The sequence below is a fragment of the Cynocephalus volans genome, chromosome 6 (assembly GCF_027409185.1).
Source record: "Cynocephalus volans isolate mCynVol1 chromosome 6, mCynVol1.pri, whole genome shotgun sequence".
In the NCBI taxonomy this organism is placed as follows: domain Eukaryota; kingdom Metazoa; phylum Chordata; class Mammalia; order Dermoptera; family Cynocephalidae; genus Cynocephalus; species Cynocephalus volans.
Window position 1 is genome coordinate 134,823,239 of NC_084465.1, and position 16,814 is coordinate 134,840,052.

The following is a 16,814-nucleotide window of genomic DNA, read 5'->3' on the forward strand; positions in this document are numbered from 1 at the left end:
GAGGATTCGGAAGGGGGCGGAGCGAAGGAGCCTCTTCCTTTCCCTTCCAGGCTGGCGCATGCGCACTATCGCACGCGCGTACAGCTCGCGCGGAGCGAGGACAGGCTCACTAAAGCTATTCGCCGACTGCTCGGGACCTTCACGCTGATTGGTGGCGACGCTGGAGGCAGACGCGCGGAGTCGGCGCAGTGGGCGGTAGGAACGTGTTCTCCGCTGTGCCTGATGGGGCCAATCGGCTGCCAGTAGCTGTTGCCGCTGGGGGAATCTCTCGTTACCGCCGGCGCCGCTGTCGTCCCTGCCGCCTCATGGCGGCCATCGGAGTTCACCTGGGCTGCACATCAGCCTGTGTGGCCGTCTATAAGGTGAGGGACTGCTTCATGCCGGCCACCTAGTTCTCTGGGCGCATGGTCATCTACAGGCTTGAGAATGGCGTGTCGCCGGCCTAGGGATGTCGCGCGAGTGGCGTTGCTGCGGGGACATTTTCAGGCGAACGGCCGAGCTTCGTCCCCCGCGACTCCTCAGGAAAGCCCGCTGCGCCCCGATGGAGGCGTGTGGTCACCCCGGCGCGCGGCGTCCCGGGATGTCGTGACCTCAGGATGCCCAGAGTTGTCCCGAGGACGTCATGTCGCGAGGATTCACGGAGGTGTCTCGGGGACGTCAGGGCTGTAGGATGCCCGGAGGGGTTAGGAGGTCAAGGCCGCAGAATGCCCGGAGGGGTCCCGGGACGTCATGATCGTAGGATGCCGGGAGGGGTAACGGAGACGTCAGGGCCTCAGGATGCCCAGAGGGGTCCCGGGACGTCGTGGTCATAGGATGCCGGGAGGGGTCACGAGGACGTCTGGGCCGCAGTATGCCTGGAGGGGTCCCGGGGACTTCGTGGTCGCAGGATGTACGGAGGGATCCCGGGATGTCAGGGCCGCAGGATGCCCGGAGGGGTCCCAGAGGCTAGTACCCCAGGATACCCAGAGGCGGGCAGTCTCAGGGACGTCAGGGCTACAGGACGCGCTGAGCTGGGCCCAAACGTGCTATACCTGGAGGGGCGGGGTGGCCGAGATCGGGAAATGAAGCTGCTGATCCCGCGAAGCGTGGCTGGCTGTGAAGCCAGGTGATTGTGCCTGCTATACAGACTTGGCCGTTCTGGAAGTGAGAGAGCTTGACGAGGAGTTGTGGCCTTCCTCTCGTCGGTGGGAAGGCTGAAGGAACAATAGTAATGAACTCGCACGCTACTAACCCAGTGTTTAAATGTTAAATGATTTGTGAGGAAAAACCAAAGGGATTAGTGCCAGAAAAGGGAAGAAAGATGTATTTGTGGAGGAGGGAATAGAAGTAGAAAGGGTGATGTGCTAATAAATTTGTATTATTGTGTATAGAAAGATTGTTATGTTTGATCAAATTGTTGACTACGCAGAGCAGCCTGAAAAAGTGAGGCGGTTCTTCATTTTTCTACAGAAGGACTGGCCTTTTATAAAAACTAGGAAATTAGTGTTGGTAGTTAAATCTACAAGTTTAAAATATTGCCATAGCAATTTTTGTTTCTACATAGACGGCAAAGAAACACTGGCCCACATATGTCTGAATATGTCTAATGAGACTATATATTTTATTTCAAAAGAACTAATACAGTTGTGTGTTTTTCTCTAGGATGGCCGGGCTGATGTGGTTGCAAATGACGCAGGTGATAGAGTTACTCCAGCTGTTGTTGCTTACTCAGAAAATGAAGAGGTAGTGTTCCCCTCATTTTTGTACTTCGAAATAATTATGGGTTACGTGCATTGTAATGTGTTGCTTTTTTTCAGGTTGTTGGACTGGCAGCAAAACAAAGTAGAATAAGAAATATTTCAAATACCGTGATGAAAGTAAAGCAGATCCTTGGCAGAAGGTATGGAATAAAATGATACTTTTAAGTATGGTAATAAAAATGTGTTTATAAATTCTAAGCATAATATGAAATGAAACTAGAAACATCACAGTTTATTTTTGTTGTTGCTTTTTATACTGAGTCATTTGGAGAGTATCCCAGTAGGCTGTTACTTTTGATTATTAACGTTGGATCTTCTCAAGAATGGGATTCACTCACACATTCGCTTCTTGCTAAGAACTCTGTTAGTATTGATCAATGTCAACTTTCACTAATTTTGATAATTTGTGTCATTCCGAGGTAGTGATGGACTTTTCACATTTTTGTATTACCTTTTTAACTGAGGGAATGTGAAAGATTTTTTGGAAATTTGAAGACTTCTTTGCACTGTGGTTGAATTTTGCAAAATCTATTACAATTGGTCATAATTTATGTAGACCCTATCGATTTTCTTCCTCAGTGTCTTTTGTGACACTTTCTGGGAACTAACTTTTCCAGTAGGCTTACAAATTTAATCATTAGAGAAACAGCTTAATTACTGTCTTATGTAAGAATCAGGTTAATCATCTATTGTAACTTTAATTAGAAGATTAAAGAGGCTTGCTTCCCCAGACTTCCCCAGACTTCTGTCTCCTCAAATTATAGATTACCATAATAATTAGGGGTTTTAATTTTCACTAGAGAAGTAATACTTGATAGAGTGTTTTTAAATGTTCAAAGTGCTTTCACATCTATTATTTTATTTAATCCTCTCAACATCCCTGTAAAATTGGTAGGGCAGGTACTGTCCCTACCATTATAGATGAGAAAATCAAGACACATGGAAGTTGTGGCATTTCCAAATAAGGGGAGTGAACTAGATAAGACTGAAGTTCAGGTCTCCTAATTTTTAGCCCCAGGTTCTTTCTTTTCTACTTTGTTTAGTGAGAATTTAAGTAGAAATTTCCTTGTGTTGATTTTAAGATTTCAAGATTATTGATTAAATTTAATATTTATTTATTTTATACATAAAGGTTTTTTTTTTTTTTTTTTTTTTTTTTTATCTCTTACCTGTGTTTAGTTAAATTGAGCTTGATATTTTTCTCCTTGGGATATCTATGCACTAAGCTGAGAATTATTGTATTTTGCAGAGAATTCAAATTTTTGTTGTAATGTACATATTCCCATTTCCTTTTACCTGTTGACACAACTTAGTACTAGATGTATTAAAAATAAATTAGTGGTGTCAAATATTTTCAAATCATAAACTCTGGAAAAAAACAGGGAGTTGTAGATGGATCTGGAAGCCAGAATCACTGAGCAGCCAACAGTATGATTATTTGTTTGTTTCTTAATTAAGCCTTTTGTGTTGAGATAATTGTAGTTTCACATGCTGTTGTAAGATATAATACAGAGACATCAGTTATATTTATTGGAATTACCACTTCCCTGATGGTAACATCTTGCAAAACTGTAGTACAGTATCCCAACCAGGCTATTGACTTTGATACAGTCAAGATACAGAACATTTCCATAGATCTGTCCCCTGGTTGCCAGCAATATGCTTTTGCTCGTTTGTTTTATGCTGCTATTTGGGGACAGATGATCATGGTATTGATGTGGCTGTATTCTACTGTGTTATGCAAAAAGCTTTGCATTAGCAGAGAAACTTAAGTTCTCTTTTCTGGCCCTGGAAGTTACCTTTTAGCAAAGGAGTGCAATAATGACAGTCAGGTGGATAACTCATACGTACAGCATGTTACTTAGGGGGAGGTTAGTAAAGGAAGAGCGTCCTTCAGACATATTGCTACACCATCGTCCTGCTAGCACTTCTCCACAGTTAGATGCCTCGTAGTCCAGCTTATTTCCCCCCTAAGCCTGTCTACTCACCAGAAAATGGTGATTTTCACAGATGCATAGTTATACCAGGTCTCAGCCTTGGAAGCACTTGGCCCTTTGTGGAGTAGCCAGTCCTTTTGTTACGAAGCCAATGAGTCCCCATTCCAGTACACATCCTGGATGAACTCCGAAAGCTGGGCGTTCTCAGTCTTCGCCTCACTCCTATTTATGACCTACTCACAGGTAGCACCACTTAACTTGCTGCCGAAATTGTCCTTACACCCTCCCTGTAACTCTCATTCCCCTGTGGCCTTCCAGCCAGAAATGCGGTCCTTGGACCTGGCTTCTCAACAATTAGTCCTGAGCGGGAAGAATCGGCGGGCTTCTGGAAATACACTGAGAGCACACAGAGCTTCCCCACACCTTCAAACTTACACCTTGCTGCCTAGGAGCTTGCTTCCTTAGCCTTCCTTTTCAATCCACTATGGCCAGTACTAATAGCAGTGCCGGCATCCGGTGGTCCAGACAGGAGACACGAACTCTTCTCTCCATATTAGGAGAGGCAGAGTATATTCAGCGCCTCCAGACTGTGCATCATAATGCAGATGTCTACCAGGCTGTGTCTAAGCGAATGCAGCAGGAAGGCTTCCGCCGCACCGAACGTCAGTGCCGCTCCAAGTTTAAAGTCCTGAAGGCACTATATTTAAAGGCCTATGTTGCCCATGCCACAAGCATGGGTGATCCACCACATTGTCCATTTTATGATACGTTGGATCAACTTCTCCGAAATCAGATAGTGACTGACCCAGACAACTTAATGGAGGATACTGGTTGGGCCGAGCACTGTGATCAGAACTTAGTGGCCTCTGACACCCCAGGGAAAGAGGGAACCAGCATTCTGAAAGCAAAAAGGACTCAGGCAGCTGATCATCAGCCTATCTTGAAAACAGTTAAGGAATCAGATGAGGATTGTCACCTGAGAATCAGTGACCGGATACAAGAAACCAGTGACCTCGAGGACTCCTGGGATGAATCCTCGGGTGCAGGTAACTCCCAGGCATGTGAAAGATTGGGGTCACAGAGTCACTTGGCTCTAAACAGCAGTATATGTTGGATAGTGTCTTCTTCAGTATAGTCCCTAATTCTCCCCCACCCGGTTTTTAAAAACTTAATAGTAAGATAAAGGGCTCCAGATTTTAAAAAGCTATGACCCTAGGTATATGAGATGTTAGAACTCCTTAAACCTAGACGTGCTCTTTAGAGCCAAACTAGTTTTGGCCTTATTTATAATGGATACTTAGGAGTGTGTGGGTATAGAGCGTGTTGGATAGCTATGTGGGAACGGGTTAAGGAAGGCAAGAGGGAAGTTGTGGAGGAATGATTACAACAGGCCAAAATGTCCAGATTAAGAAAGTGAATTCTTCCCAGTCCCTTGTGGAAAGAGGCCTTCCCAGGAATTGCTGTAGTTTTATAATTGTCTCTCAACTCTGCTGCTGGCTCCAAGCATTTCCTTAGCAGGAATGTCCTCTTTGCAACATTGTTGCTTTGTTTTTCAGGGTGCTCTCAAGGGACCCCCAGCTACAGCAACTCCCACAACCTTTTCAGAGGTGCAGTTGCTCCATGTCAGAGCAGCCCCATGACCAGACTGGGTGTGTCCAGTGAGCCCAGTCCCTGCACCAGCAGCGGCCGAAACACTCCTGGTATAGCCTCCACACTGCGGCCTCCAGTCTCCTCCTCCAGAGCTGGTTTTGTTTCTGGTGGGGATAGGCCTGTGACCAGTGAGCCCCCTCCAAGGTGGGCAAGGCGAAGAAGGCGGTCAGTGGCCAGGACTATTGCAGCTGAGTTGGCAGAAAACAGGAGATTGGCACGAGAGCTTTCAAAGAGAGAGGAAGAAAAACTGGACAGGCTGATTGCTATTGGTGAGGAGGCCAGTGCTCAGCAGGACACTGCCAATGAGCTTCGCAGGGATGCTGTCATCGCGGTCAGACGATTGGCGACAGCAGTGGAAGAGGCAACTGGTGCTTTTCAGCTAGGGCTTGAGAAATTGCTTCAGAGGTTGATTTCAAATACCAAAAGCTAGGAACTGATTACAAAAGAGTATATTTCCTAAACTGGTACAAGTCTAGTTCCAACACCTGCCTTCTGGTACCCTGGCTCCTTTTCTGTGTCTACAGAGAAGAAAGAGTGGATGAACCATTAATATGCGGAGTAGTAGGAACATACTTGCTGGTTCCTTTTCCCAAGATTTTCCACTAATCGAAAGACCTTTCAGAAGTGTGAGGGGTGTCTTAGAATAGAGCCAAGTCCAAGAGAGCTAGTTTGTCCTGGCTTTATCACTGATGTAAGGCAATTTCATTTACCTCTCTACAACAATTTCCTCATCTGTAAAATGGGGATATAGATAATAATTCCTGCCCTGCCTACCTCACAGGGTTGTTGTGAGGATTAAATAGCTAATAGATGTGAAAGAGTTTAAAAGCACTATACACATTTAAGTTATTAATGCACACAACCTTGGCTGAAGTAAGGCTAGGGTGAGGCACATTAGTTTACAAGATATAGAAGTATGGTTGTATACCATGACCTCATTGCTTGAATCTTTCCTTTACTAGTTTAACTTGACTGTTTCATGGAGTTGGAGATCTTAAGTTTTTAAATCATTCTGTGGCTCGTTAGACTAGTATAAGCACAACATGTATTTGTACCTTTGTCTCTTAATATTTTCACTGCTGTGTCTCTGACTTATCCACTAGTAAGCACACCTAATAGTCAAACCATCTTTCTTTCCTTCACTTTACCAGCTCTTAATACTCCTACCAAATATAAGGATATAATTAAGAGGAGCCACAATAGTATGTTATGGCTCATATTGACAGTCTTTGATATAGTGAAATATTGGCTGTTTTATAAAATATTAAATGTGAGTACATTTTTTACATTTTATATTATTTGGGTCCCTTTATAGGCTTAAATTATGTCTTTAAATTTTGGTTGCCATTTGAACATTGTGGAAACAATTTCGATTATATCAGTTTCTGATGTGCTTTAAGCTAATTTCATTCCTTTTCTGTTAGTGTCTTTTTTTTGTTTTTTCTTGTCTAGTATATTATAGAGGACAAGCCCTAGAAAACATTCTTTCTAAGGAACTTTCCAAGGTCACTTTTTCTCATATGGTGTAGACAAAAGTTCACGGAGTTAATGGCATATGGTGGAAGAAAACAGCTTTGTTTTCCCTTCAGCTTTGAGGGCACTGGAGGATGGTGTGGATAAAGACAGTCTTCAGTGGTGAACTCCTTTTAAGCACAAGTCCTCAACAAATACACTCCCTGCACACACACAGACACAGTTCTTTGGGAGAGATGAAGGCAATAAGCCACACTTCCAATTTACTTTAGAAGGGAAGTCATTACTGGCTACTGCTAAACTAACTTAAACCTTCTAATGGTTTACTTAGTGCTTTCAGGAAATACAGATAGGAATCTTTGGGATTTAAAAAGCTTTCCTTCAATCTAGAAGCTGGGGGAAAAAAGTGGGCGTGTTGGGAAAGGTTTTGTTTTATATTTTGCAGGCATGGGTGCTTCATTAGCTACATGCTAGAATTACAAATGGGTGGAGCTGTGGTCAAAACAGCAGTGGGACCATACCTGGAACCCTGAATAGATGCACGCAAGCTGCTCTGATGAATGAGTGAGGGATGTGGGAGGCAGGTGGCGTGGTAGAATACACTGGAATCTAGTTATAACTCCGGGATTCTAATCCTGTCACAGTTGGTTTCATTAGGCAAATCACTTGTCCTTTTCATGCCTTAGTTTCTTTATTTCTAAATTCAGAGATTTGGTTTTTTTGTTGTTTGTTTTGGAGGCTGGTCAGTATGCAGATCTGAACCCTTGACCTTGGTGTTTAAATTGAGGGATTTGTGCTAGATGATTTTTTTCTAGTACTTTCCAGTTTTAAAATATTTTAAATAGCATAATTTAAAAAGGCAAAATGAAAATGGAAGTTTAATTGTAATATTTTCAATCACAGCAGCATATTAATGTATGTTTGAAATACTGGTAACAATTATAAGGAAGCATTCTATGGTATTAGTTTTATTAACATACTTACAAACTGAGTACCACACCAGACATACAGATTTCTTGCTTTAAAGGAGCAGATATTAAGACATTGAAATGGATACATATATATACGTTGTCGCAATTGTTTTAGGCCATTATATGGAAGGATATGTATCAGTTATTACTGGATAATGCTAATGTAGATAGTAGATTTTCTGGAAAAACAGAGAAGTACTTGAAGGAGAGTTAGACCTGTACTATATAAATCTATTAATGGTAGCAAAATACATAGGCAGGGATTTATTTGAGATGAGAGAAGTGCTAAGGAACAGAAGTTTGGAGGTAGTATTGTGAAAATCTAATGTGTAAAGTTACCTTAATATGGGGATAGAACTCCAGGGAAAGGTTCTGAAGAAGTGAACAGAAAAACAAGCCAAAAACATTAAGGGGAGGGAAGTTGCAACAAGTAGAGACTGTGTGCAAGAAAGCAAACCAGGAATCCTGCCTACGCCCAAGGTCCCACCGCTACTACCTGCACCACCTGAGACAAGTCTCGCCATTCTGTAACTCAGGCTCTTTATCTCTGCAGTGGGAAGCTGACCATTGTCCTACCTACCTCACAGGGCTGTTGTGAGGATCAAATGAGCAGGTGAATGTTAAAGTGCTTGTAGATGTGTAAGGCTCTATCATGTAACAGGAGTGGGGAAGAAGACCCTGTAGCACATGAGTACTGGCGTGTGCCAGGCACATGGGCCCGCTGACTGTGAGAGAGATTTGAGGAGGAGGAGAAAATGGCATTGCTGGCAAAGGTTGTGATACAGTCAACTCTGCCTCCTGAGGACCATGATGTAAATGAGGTGCTGTGTGTATCAGCCTCCCACCACCATCGTTTTTCTGTTAACTAATTTAATCCCTGTGTGGACAAATAAAGTTTCTATTTGTATGTAGTTGTGGGTCAGTTCACTACTTTCTGATGATATCTGTGATCCTTTGTTGCCTCCATACTCTGCTTCCTACTTCTCTGCTAACTACTCTCCAGTGTCTTCCCTATATGTGGCCCTAAGAGCTACATATGCTTTCTGTCCTCACATGAGAGAGGCCCTCTTTGCACGGCAATTGAGAAATAATTTTCTATTTCTATGAATTCTATAAATTCTGTACAACATCCTTCCTAGCAAATTACCTTGCCTGAGTGGTAAATAACCTACACATAATAGGATAAATTACCCTGGTTGACTTAAGTTCTATTCTAAAGAAAACTGAACCAGTAACTGTCATGCTGAAATCATAATATTGATGCAAAACCCACTATGGGCGTATGTTATCTTTTTTTCCTACTCTTAAAATATTTGTCTGGGATGTAGTCCAAATATTGGGTTTAGGAAAAGGTAGGAATGGAGGGTTTAGTAGAAAGGATAGTAAACTGTATGGAAGATCTGGATGCCAGCCAATTATGCCATTGACTGTGTGCCCTGGCATGTGACTTTGGACAAGCTGCTTACCTGTTTCTTCCGTTAATTGATTTTTTAAGTGGTAGAGGAAGAAGTTTGAAGAACCTGCAAGTATTCTAGAGTTCTAAACCAGAATTGAAACCCCTTTTGTCTTCTGCTTATTTACACAGGGTTAGGTCCTCAGCTGTTCTGTAACCCTTCAGCAATTAGCCACTGTTAATTTTCAGTTCCTCACATTAAACATTTAAGGCTGGTTTCTGAACCTAATAGCCACAATCCTTTGGAAGAAGGGTTTACTGGAAGGATACTAGTCGATTTCATCTTAATTTCTAGATGAAATTAAGCCAGGGATCAGAAATTCTTATCCCTGTTCAAGGGCAGAAGTACTATGGTCATTTACAGTTTTCCTGGGAAGCAGTATGGTAAAGTATAAACAATAGTAGCCTGATGGAGAAGACCTGGCTCTACCTCATATTAGCTTATTAGTCATTACCCCTCTCTGAACCTGTTTATCTTTAAAATAATACCTGCCAAACATATTCCACTTAGGTGTCGTGAGGATCAAGTCAGGTAATACCAGGGTACTTCAGAAAGTTCATGGAAAAATAGAATTGAAAGATAATACAAATCTTTCCTTGAATTTTTTGAAGTACCCTCGTATATGTGAAAACATTTGTAGTCACATAAATTGGTATTACTATTTTGAGCAGCATAACACCCATTGTTTTAACTTCTTCATTGCCACACACATTTATTTAGTACTTACTTTGTGTGGGACCTTATAGTTCTGTCTATATATGCTTATCTATAGTACTCTGCACCTTTCCATATACAACATTCATACTTTTGCTCAATCTTTTGGTTTTTGGTGTTGATTTATATTTAGAAACCAAGCAACAAAGATAGTGTTAGGTATTCTGGTTTGCCCTTAGTTTTGCAATCTTATGTCCTTTTCATCTCAGTGATTGGGTCTTCAGGATCATAGATGTGAAAAGATGTGATATCAAATAATTGATATGAAAAATCATCCCAAAATGTATAACATCTGTTAATAGCAAAGTCAAAACAAGAAAGAGCTGTTTACTTTCAAATGCGAAGATTAACACATTAGTAGAATTATTCTAACCATGGTAAATACTCCATTTAATTCTGTCTTCTGGAACATTTGAAGACTTTTTTAGTATTAAGCAGTTAATAATTTGGTTTATATTTTAATATTTGTTCAGTGGTATTGAAAAGTGCAGTCATCTTTAAACCTTATAAATCTGCAATACTGATTTTAATACTTAGCTCTCTTTATCTTTCTTTATGGACAGCTCCGATGATCCACAAGCTCAGAAATACATTACGGAAAGTAAATGTTTAGTGAGTATGGTTCTATTATTGCTTCCCTATTACACAAAGTAATTACCAAGGTCATGACATTTAATGTTGATTTGAAGCCTTGCATTTTAATTAAAATTATTCCTTATTTAGCACAATTATAATTTCTTTTATAGGTCATTGAAAAAAATGGGAAATTACGATTCAAAATAGATACTGGAGAAGAAACAAAATTTGTTAATCCAGAAGATGTTGCCAGACTGATATTTAGTAAAATGAAAGGTATTGAGCAAAAGAAATAACAATTAACTTTTAAAAAACTGACCTTAAAAAAAATGTTAGTGTTTTTGGATCTTGGGAGAAGCAGAGTTATTGAGTGGATAGCAGTAAGGAGACCTAAATTTTAGATCTGGATTGGCCGCTAATCGGCTGTGAGACCTTGGTTAAATGACTTACCTTCCTGACTTTGATTTCCCTATAAATAACATAAATGGATTGGGCCAGATTAGCATTTTCAAAACTTCTTAAGATTCAGCAGCCAAATAAATTTGGTAAATAGTGAATATTATATATATATATGTCTTCAAGGTTTACAGTGCACTCTCAATAGTAATTTAGGCAGATTAAGTAGGTCTGATTTTGTCATCACTTCATACAAAGGCTCTTGAGCTGATCAGTATTCTATGGAACAATTTGGGAAATTCCAAAGTAGATTATTTATGAGGCTTACTTCAATTTCCAGAATTACGTTATAAGTTTGTAGGATGGAAGGCAGACTTTTAATGTATTGAATTAACGTGATGTTGTGTCTTCCCATTGATGCGTTAGAAGCTCATTCTCTTTGGAACCAGTCTAATTTGGAAGGTGGTTGAAACTTTGAAGCCTAAGAACTACTTCTGTGTCTACAAGCTATCACCAAAACCACAAAAACTACTGCTTGATTTAAGAGCACAACAGAAGAAAATTGACAGGGTGGGGCAATCAAGCAAATTGGAAATTTTTTTTAGTGAAATCTTTGGCATAAATTAATAAACCTCAGAAGGTATCACTTGACATTTTTTCCTGTCATCAGAATTTATTTATTTATTTTTTTTAATATACAGAAACGGCACATTCTGTCTTGGGCTCAGATGCAAATGATGTAGTTATTACTGTTCCATTTGATTTTGGAGATAAGCAAAAACATGCTCTTGGGTAAGTATAATAAGGGGTTTATCTTATTTGCTTAATTAAAGGAAATACAAATTTCACAATATCACTAAATAATAAAAGGCAAAATTGTATTTGAAAATACCTTAGGCAATAAAATTGTATTTGTACATAACTTAGTATGGTAATGATCATTAACATTTCCTTTTATGAAATGTTTTGAGAACATAAAATTAGATGGGGTATAGCCTCTTAGCTGTTTTGATTGGAAGCATTTTTAATTTCAAGGTTAAATTTCTATGTATGAATCACTTTACCTTAGTTTTCTGTAATTACGTTTATGTGGGAACTGAATAAGAATATGCAATTTTAGAAAATATTTGTGATTATTTCTTCATCTTAGATCTTAACATCTAAACAATAAAAGTTGTATTTAGTTGTACAAGTTATTATGTCCATGTAATTGGTGAGCATGCAAGCCTTTGCTTTGCTGCATAGAGTTCCATACGGGGCTTTGGCCAAGCATCAAAGTTGTTTCTGAGGCAGAGAATTACCTTATTTACTTTTCTTTCTTTCTTTTTTTTTTTTTGCTACTGTAATAGTGAAATATATTGCCATATTTACTTTTTAAAATTGTGACTCTAGATTAAAGAAATTGAAAATTTCAAATTCCATATGTTTTATAAATTTGTCTTAATCTCTTTCTAAAGTATGTAAGCATGGACATTTTTTTTTTTCATTCAACAAATGTTTATTGATTACCTTTACTATTTAAGCCACACTGTATTCAGGGTTGAGTATATAGAGATAAGTAAGATATGGTTTCTGACCTCACAGAGTTAACAGGACAGTTAAGATAGAGTGTGGTAAGTGTTTTGAATGGGGAAGTTCTGGGCAGCATGAATGCAAGGGACTTCTCCTTGACTTTGAGAGCCCAAAAAGATTTCCCAGAGAAAACAAACTTTTTTTTTTTTAGCCTGGACATTTTTAAGTACTTTATTTTCCTTGTTCAGTATAAGCACATATTGTTTTCTTTGTCAACAAAATGGGCTCTGAAATTATACTTTTAATCAGAGTGTGAACTCTTATAGAGTCACATCTATTTCTTGTCTTCTATTTTTCTTGCTTCTAAAGATCATTACCATTCATGTTCTACTTGTGAAATCTTATTTTCTATTGCATAAAATCTTTAACAGAGCATTTCTAAAACTGTAGAATTGAACATGTGATATTAGATTCATTAAAAGCAAATTGTTCACAGAGAAGCAGCTGGAGCTGCTGGATTTAATGTTTTGCGGTTAATACATGAGCCATCTGCAGCTCTTCTTGCATATGGAATTGGACAAGATTCCCCTACTGGAAAAAGGTAAAAACCTTATTTGCAGTTTTAAGTTTTTTTAGTACAGACAACATTTTAGATTATAGCACTTATATGAATAGGGGTGGTTAAATAGTGCAGTGGTTCCCAACTTTATGGATGAAAAGACACTGAAGTTCTCACCCAGAGTTTTTCAAGTTGTTGAGCAAGAGGTCCTAGTAAAGCAGAGAAAAGACATAACAGGAGGGAAGATTGAGCTTTTCTTTCCTTCTCTTATCACCCTCATTTTATCCCTTTATTGGAAGAAGATTTGAAAATTATAGGCCCAGCTAAGTTCTAGCTCATGCTAGGGTACTGTTGATTTTACTACCTATTCCAATTACTGAACATATTTAGAAACAGTGGGTACTTCTATATAAATTTGACTTGGCAGGAGATGGGGAGAAATCCAGCATGAAGATTACAGACTTCTCTTGATGGTTCAGTAATAAGACATACTTACTCCTAACTTGGCTGTCAACACATTTTAATGGACCTGATGGTCTCATGCAATTTAGAGAAATTAATTAATTCAGATATAGTGTTAACTTTCCCTAATTGTTTCACTTCATTCACACCTCATAGTTAAGGAATAAATCACTAGGAAATTATTTTTAGGTAAACTAGATAAATGTAGAAATATCAAAAATTATGAATTTTGATACATGGGAAGTAGGGAATTAGCCCTTAGTCTTGCATAAGTTTTATATGTACAAAACATGTTATTGTAGTAGTAACCTGTGTAATATTAACACATAAATCATTCTACATTCAATCCACTTAAAATTCCCTATACAGTTGTCCCTTTGTATCCTCAGGTTCTGTATCCACAGATTCAACTAACTACAGATTGAAGACATTTGGAAAAAAATAAAATAAAACATAATACAACAATAAAAATTAATAAAGCTTAAAAAGCACAGTACAACAACTATTTATACAGTATTTACATTGTATTAGGTACTATAAGTAATCTAGAGATGATTTGTAGTATACAAGAGGATATGTGTAGGTTATATGCCAGTATTGTGCCATTTTATATCAGAGACTTGAGCATCCTTGGATTTTGGTATTTGCCGGGGGGAGGGGGGCACCTGGAACCAATCCCCCAAGGATACTGAGGGATGATTGTGATAACAAATCTCTTCTTGATTTACTTTAAAAAGTTAGTGTATTGAATTAAAAATATGGTTTTTACCATCATGACTAGGTAAAAAAGAACTTTGACTTGGATTCAGAAGATTTGTGTTCTAGACTAGATTCATCACTAAATGACTACAGACAATTTAATTTCTCATCTGAGATTTTCAATTTCCTTTTGTAATTTAAAGGGATTAAACTAAGTGACTTCTAATGTCCAACCTAGCTTTAAAATGTGATTCTCTGATAAGCTACTCACTGTACCTTTCTCTTGAAGCAATATTTTGGTATTTAAGCTTGGAGGAACATCCTTATCTCTCAGTGTCATGGAAGTTAACAGTGGAATATATCGGGTTCTTTCAACAAACACTGATGATAATATTGGTGGTGCACATTTCACGGAAACCTTAGCACAGTTTCTAGCTTCTGAGTTCCAGAGGTAAGTATTAATGGCCTGGATAGTACATTTTGATTGAGATTTCTCTTCAAGTTTTTTGAATTATTTCCTAACTTATTTTAAATTCCCTTGCTGCAAAGGAGGATGTGTTTTGTTTTTGTTTTTCATTGCTTGGAAACTGGATATTTCCTTATCTGGGGTTATTTCCTATTCAGCAATAGCAAGGAAGCAGACCAAGCTGCCCAGTGCACTGTGCTTGGATTTTTCACTTAGTGTAAAGGGACCACCAGACACTGAACTGCATGAATGTGTATCCCAGTTTCATTTTTTTAATTCTTCATGTGCTGCTCTTCTGTCTGGTTAAAGGAGGGTATAGGCAGTGAGGCCTCACTGCCTTCTGAACAGTTTTTAAAAGTTTAGATCTGGTGAAGATCGCATTATGTTATTGTCATATTCCAGTGAGTTAATGTCTTATGGAGTATTTATTTTAATTACTAATCTACCACAAGGTATATTTTAGTTTTAATACTGGATGTGATTACTCCATTCAAAGTTCTAATCCTATTTGGACATATCAAGAGTCAAATATATAAAGATTATCTTTTGGACATTGCTGCTCTTTAAAAAACTGTAATTGAAACAGTTACATTCACCAGTTTGACCAACTCATTCGTTGAAAAGACTTGAAAAAGTGGTAATTTCTCACATGTTTAGTAAAGACTTATACGGCTTTTTGTTATAATGGTGTTGTTTAGACAAAGCCATTGATCACTGCTTAGAAAACAATTTTAAAAAATTAACTCATGTTCGGAATAGAGGAACTGTAATTTTACATATTTGTGTATGTCAAATTTCTTTGAAGAAGCACTTTTATGTTTTTTTTTAATGCTTGACAGATAATTTTGTACCATTAAACAATGATTATGCTGTGATTATAAGGATGAGATAGGAGACTTTGACCCAGTTACATAAATCTTAAACCTCAGTTTCACCTGTAAAAAGATGATGTTTACTTTACTCTCATCAAAGTACAGTCTGCTATTATGGTTATATAATGGAGCAATTCAACATATTAGGTAAATGGGTTATTAATATTTTTTGAAGAGACTCCTTTTAATTGCAGAGAATGTTCTTAGGAAAGTTTAGAAGATTAGAAACCAAATACTAAAATCTGGTATGTAGTATTGATTCATGAATTTGTTATTGTTCTCATAGAGATTATCCAGATTTTAGTTACAATAAATTCTAAATGACCCAGTAATCTTAAACTTCAAAGGCTGTGTTTTTAATTTAGATCCTTCAAACATGATGTGAGAGGAAATGCCCGAGCCATGATGAAATTGATGAACAGTGCTGAAATTGCAAAACATTCCTTGTCAACCTTGGGGAGTGCCAACTGTTTTGTTGACTCATTGTATGAAGGTCAAGATTTTGATTGCAATGTGTCCAGGTAAAACTGAACTTCAAAAAGCAAAAATTTCCAAGAGCATTCTTATTTAGGTGTAATTTTTCTCACCTTGGGCTTTATCTTTGTTTGTTTGAGATTTATTAGCTGTCTATGTCTTTCTGTTTTTACTTTTGGGGTTTAATTTTTGTCAGACTAAATTGCTGTTCCCACAGTAATTACCTCCGTTGTGATTGCTTGTTCTGTTAATTTATAGCTACCATTAGCACTGTGTGAAAAAGGCATCCTAGAGCTTTTAAATAAAGAAAGGTGGAATGGGATTTGAAATTTGAGATATTTAGATTTCTCTTTCTAAATTGTGGTGCCACCTTCCTAGTCCCTAGTTTTTTGTTGCTTAAGTTTGATGTGGGGTGTGCTTATGTTTCAATATAACTTAATAGTTGACACATGTGGCAGGCTATATTCTAAGTACTTTATTTGTATTAACTCATTAAATCCACATAGCACCCCTATGAGGTAGATAATATGATTATCCTCACTTTACACATGAAGAAGCTGAAATTGGAGAGTTTCATTTTTGCCCATGGTCACACAGCTAGTAAGTGATGGACCTGGCATTCAACCCAAGAAGTTTGGCTCCCAAGTTCATACTCTAACAATTAAACTGCATCTACTGAAGATTGACATCTATCTGATTTGTATTTGCTCTGTCATCCTTCATCAGTATTTTACATTTTCATATTTTATGAAGTTTAGTAAGCACAGACTTAATGTGCATAAAATAGTTTTTAATATCCATGTCTTTTACATAATCCAAGACATTGGTTACAAGTGATTGCACCTTTACCTGGAAAGCAC

General features: G+C 38.5%; 2 protein-coding genes across 4 annotated transcripts in view; both read left to right on the forward strand.

Annotated features, from left to right (window-relative positions):
- Positions 1 to 199: 199 nt before the first annotated feature.
- Positions 200 to 16,814, forward strand: part of HSPA14 (heat shock protein family A (Hsp70) member 14) — a 30,214-nt gene continuing 13,599 nt past the window's right edge. For both annotated transcript variants that reach the window (XM_063100166.1, XM_063100167.1), the window contains exons 1-9: positions 200 to 362; positions 1,642 to 1,722; positions 1,797 to 1,879; positions 10,502 to 10,550; positions 10,685 to 10,790; positions 11,612 to 11,702; positions 12,919 to 13,023; positions 14,432 to 14,593; positions 15,846 to 16,001. In XM_063100166.1, coding sequence (XP_062956236.1) covers positions 306 to 362; positions 1,642 to 1,722; positions 1,797 to 1,879; positions 10,502 to 10,550; positions 10,685 to 10,790; positions 11,612 to 11,702; positions 12,919 to 13,023; positions 14,432 to 14,593; positions 15,846 to 16,001 — 890 coding nt within the window. In that variant the 5' untranslated portion in view covers positions 200 to 305. The remainder of the gene's footprint in view (positions 363 to 1,641; positions 1,723 to 1,796; positions 1,880 to 10,501; positions 10,551 to 10,684; positions 10,791 to 11,611; positions 11,703 to 12,918; positions 13,024 to 14,431; positions 14,594 to 15,845; positions 16,002 to 16,814) is intronic.
- Positions 1,810 to 10,702, forward strand: MSANTD7 (Myb/SANT DNA binding domain containing 7). Of its 2 annotated transcripts, XM_063100168.1 has the most exons (5): positions 1,810 to 1,879; positions 3,995 to 4,722; positions 5,233 to 6,596; positions 10,502 to 10,550; positions 10,685 to 10,702. In XM_063100168.1, the coding sequence occupies exons 2-3, from the start codon at positions 4,161 to 4,163 to the stop codon at positions 5,754 to 5,756; spliced, it is 1,086 nt and encodes a 361-aa protein (XP_062956238.1). In that variant the 5' UTR covers positions 1,810 to 1,879; positions 3,995 to 4,160; the 3' UTR covers positions 5,757 to 6,596; positions 10,502 to 10,550; positions 10,685 to 10,702. The 2 variants fall into 2 exon arrangements, with proteins under 2 accessions (XP_062956238.1, XP_062956239.1); XM_063100169.1 differs by lacking the exon at positions 3,995 to 4,722 and having other exon boundaries at positions 1,812 to 1,879.

What these genes read in the sequence shown, in the direction of transcription:
- MSANTD7 (XM_063100168.1), top strand. Translation starts at nt 4,161, where the DNA reads ATGGCCAGTACTAATAGCAGTGCCGGCATCCGGTGGTCCAGACAGGAG. An exon ending in GGATGAATCCTCGGGTGCAG is followed by an intron (nt 4,723 to 5,232) that starts GTAACTCCCAGG and finishes TTTGTTTTTCAG; the next exon opens with GGTGCTCTCAAGGGACCCCC.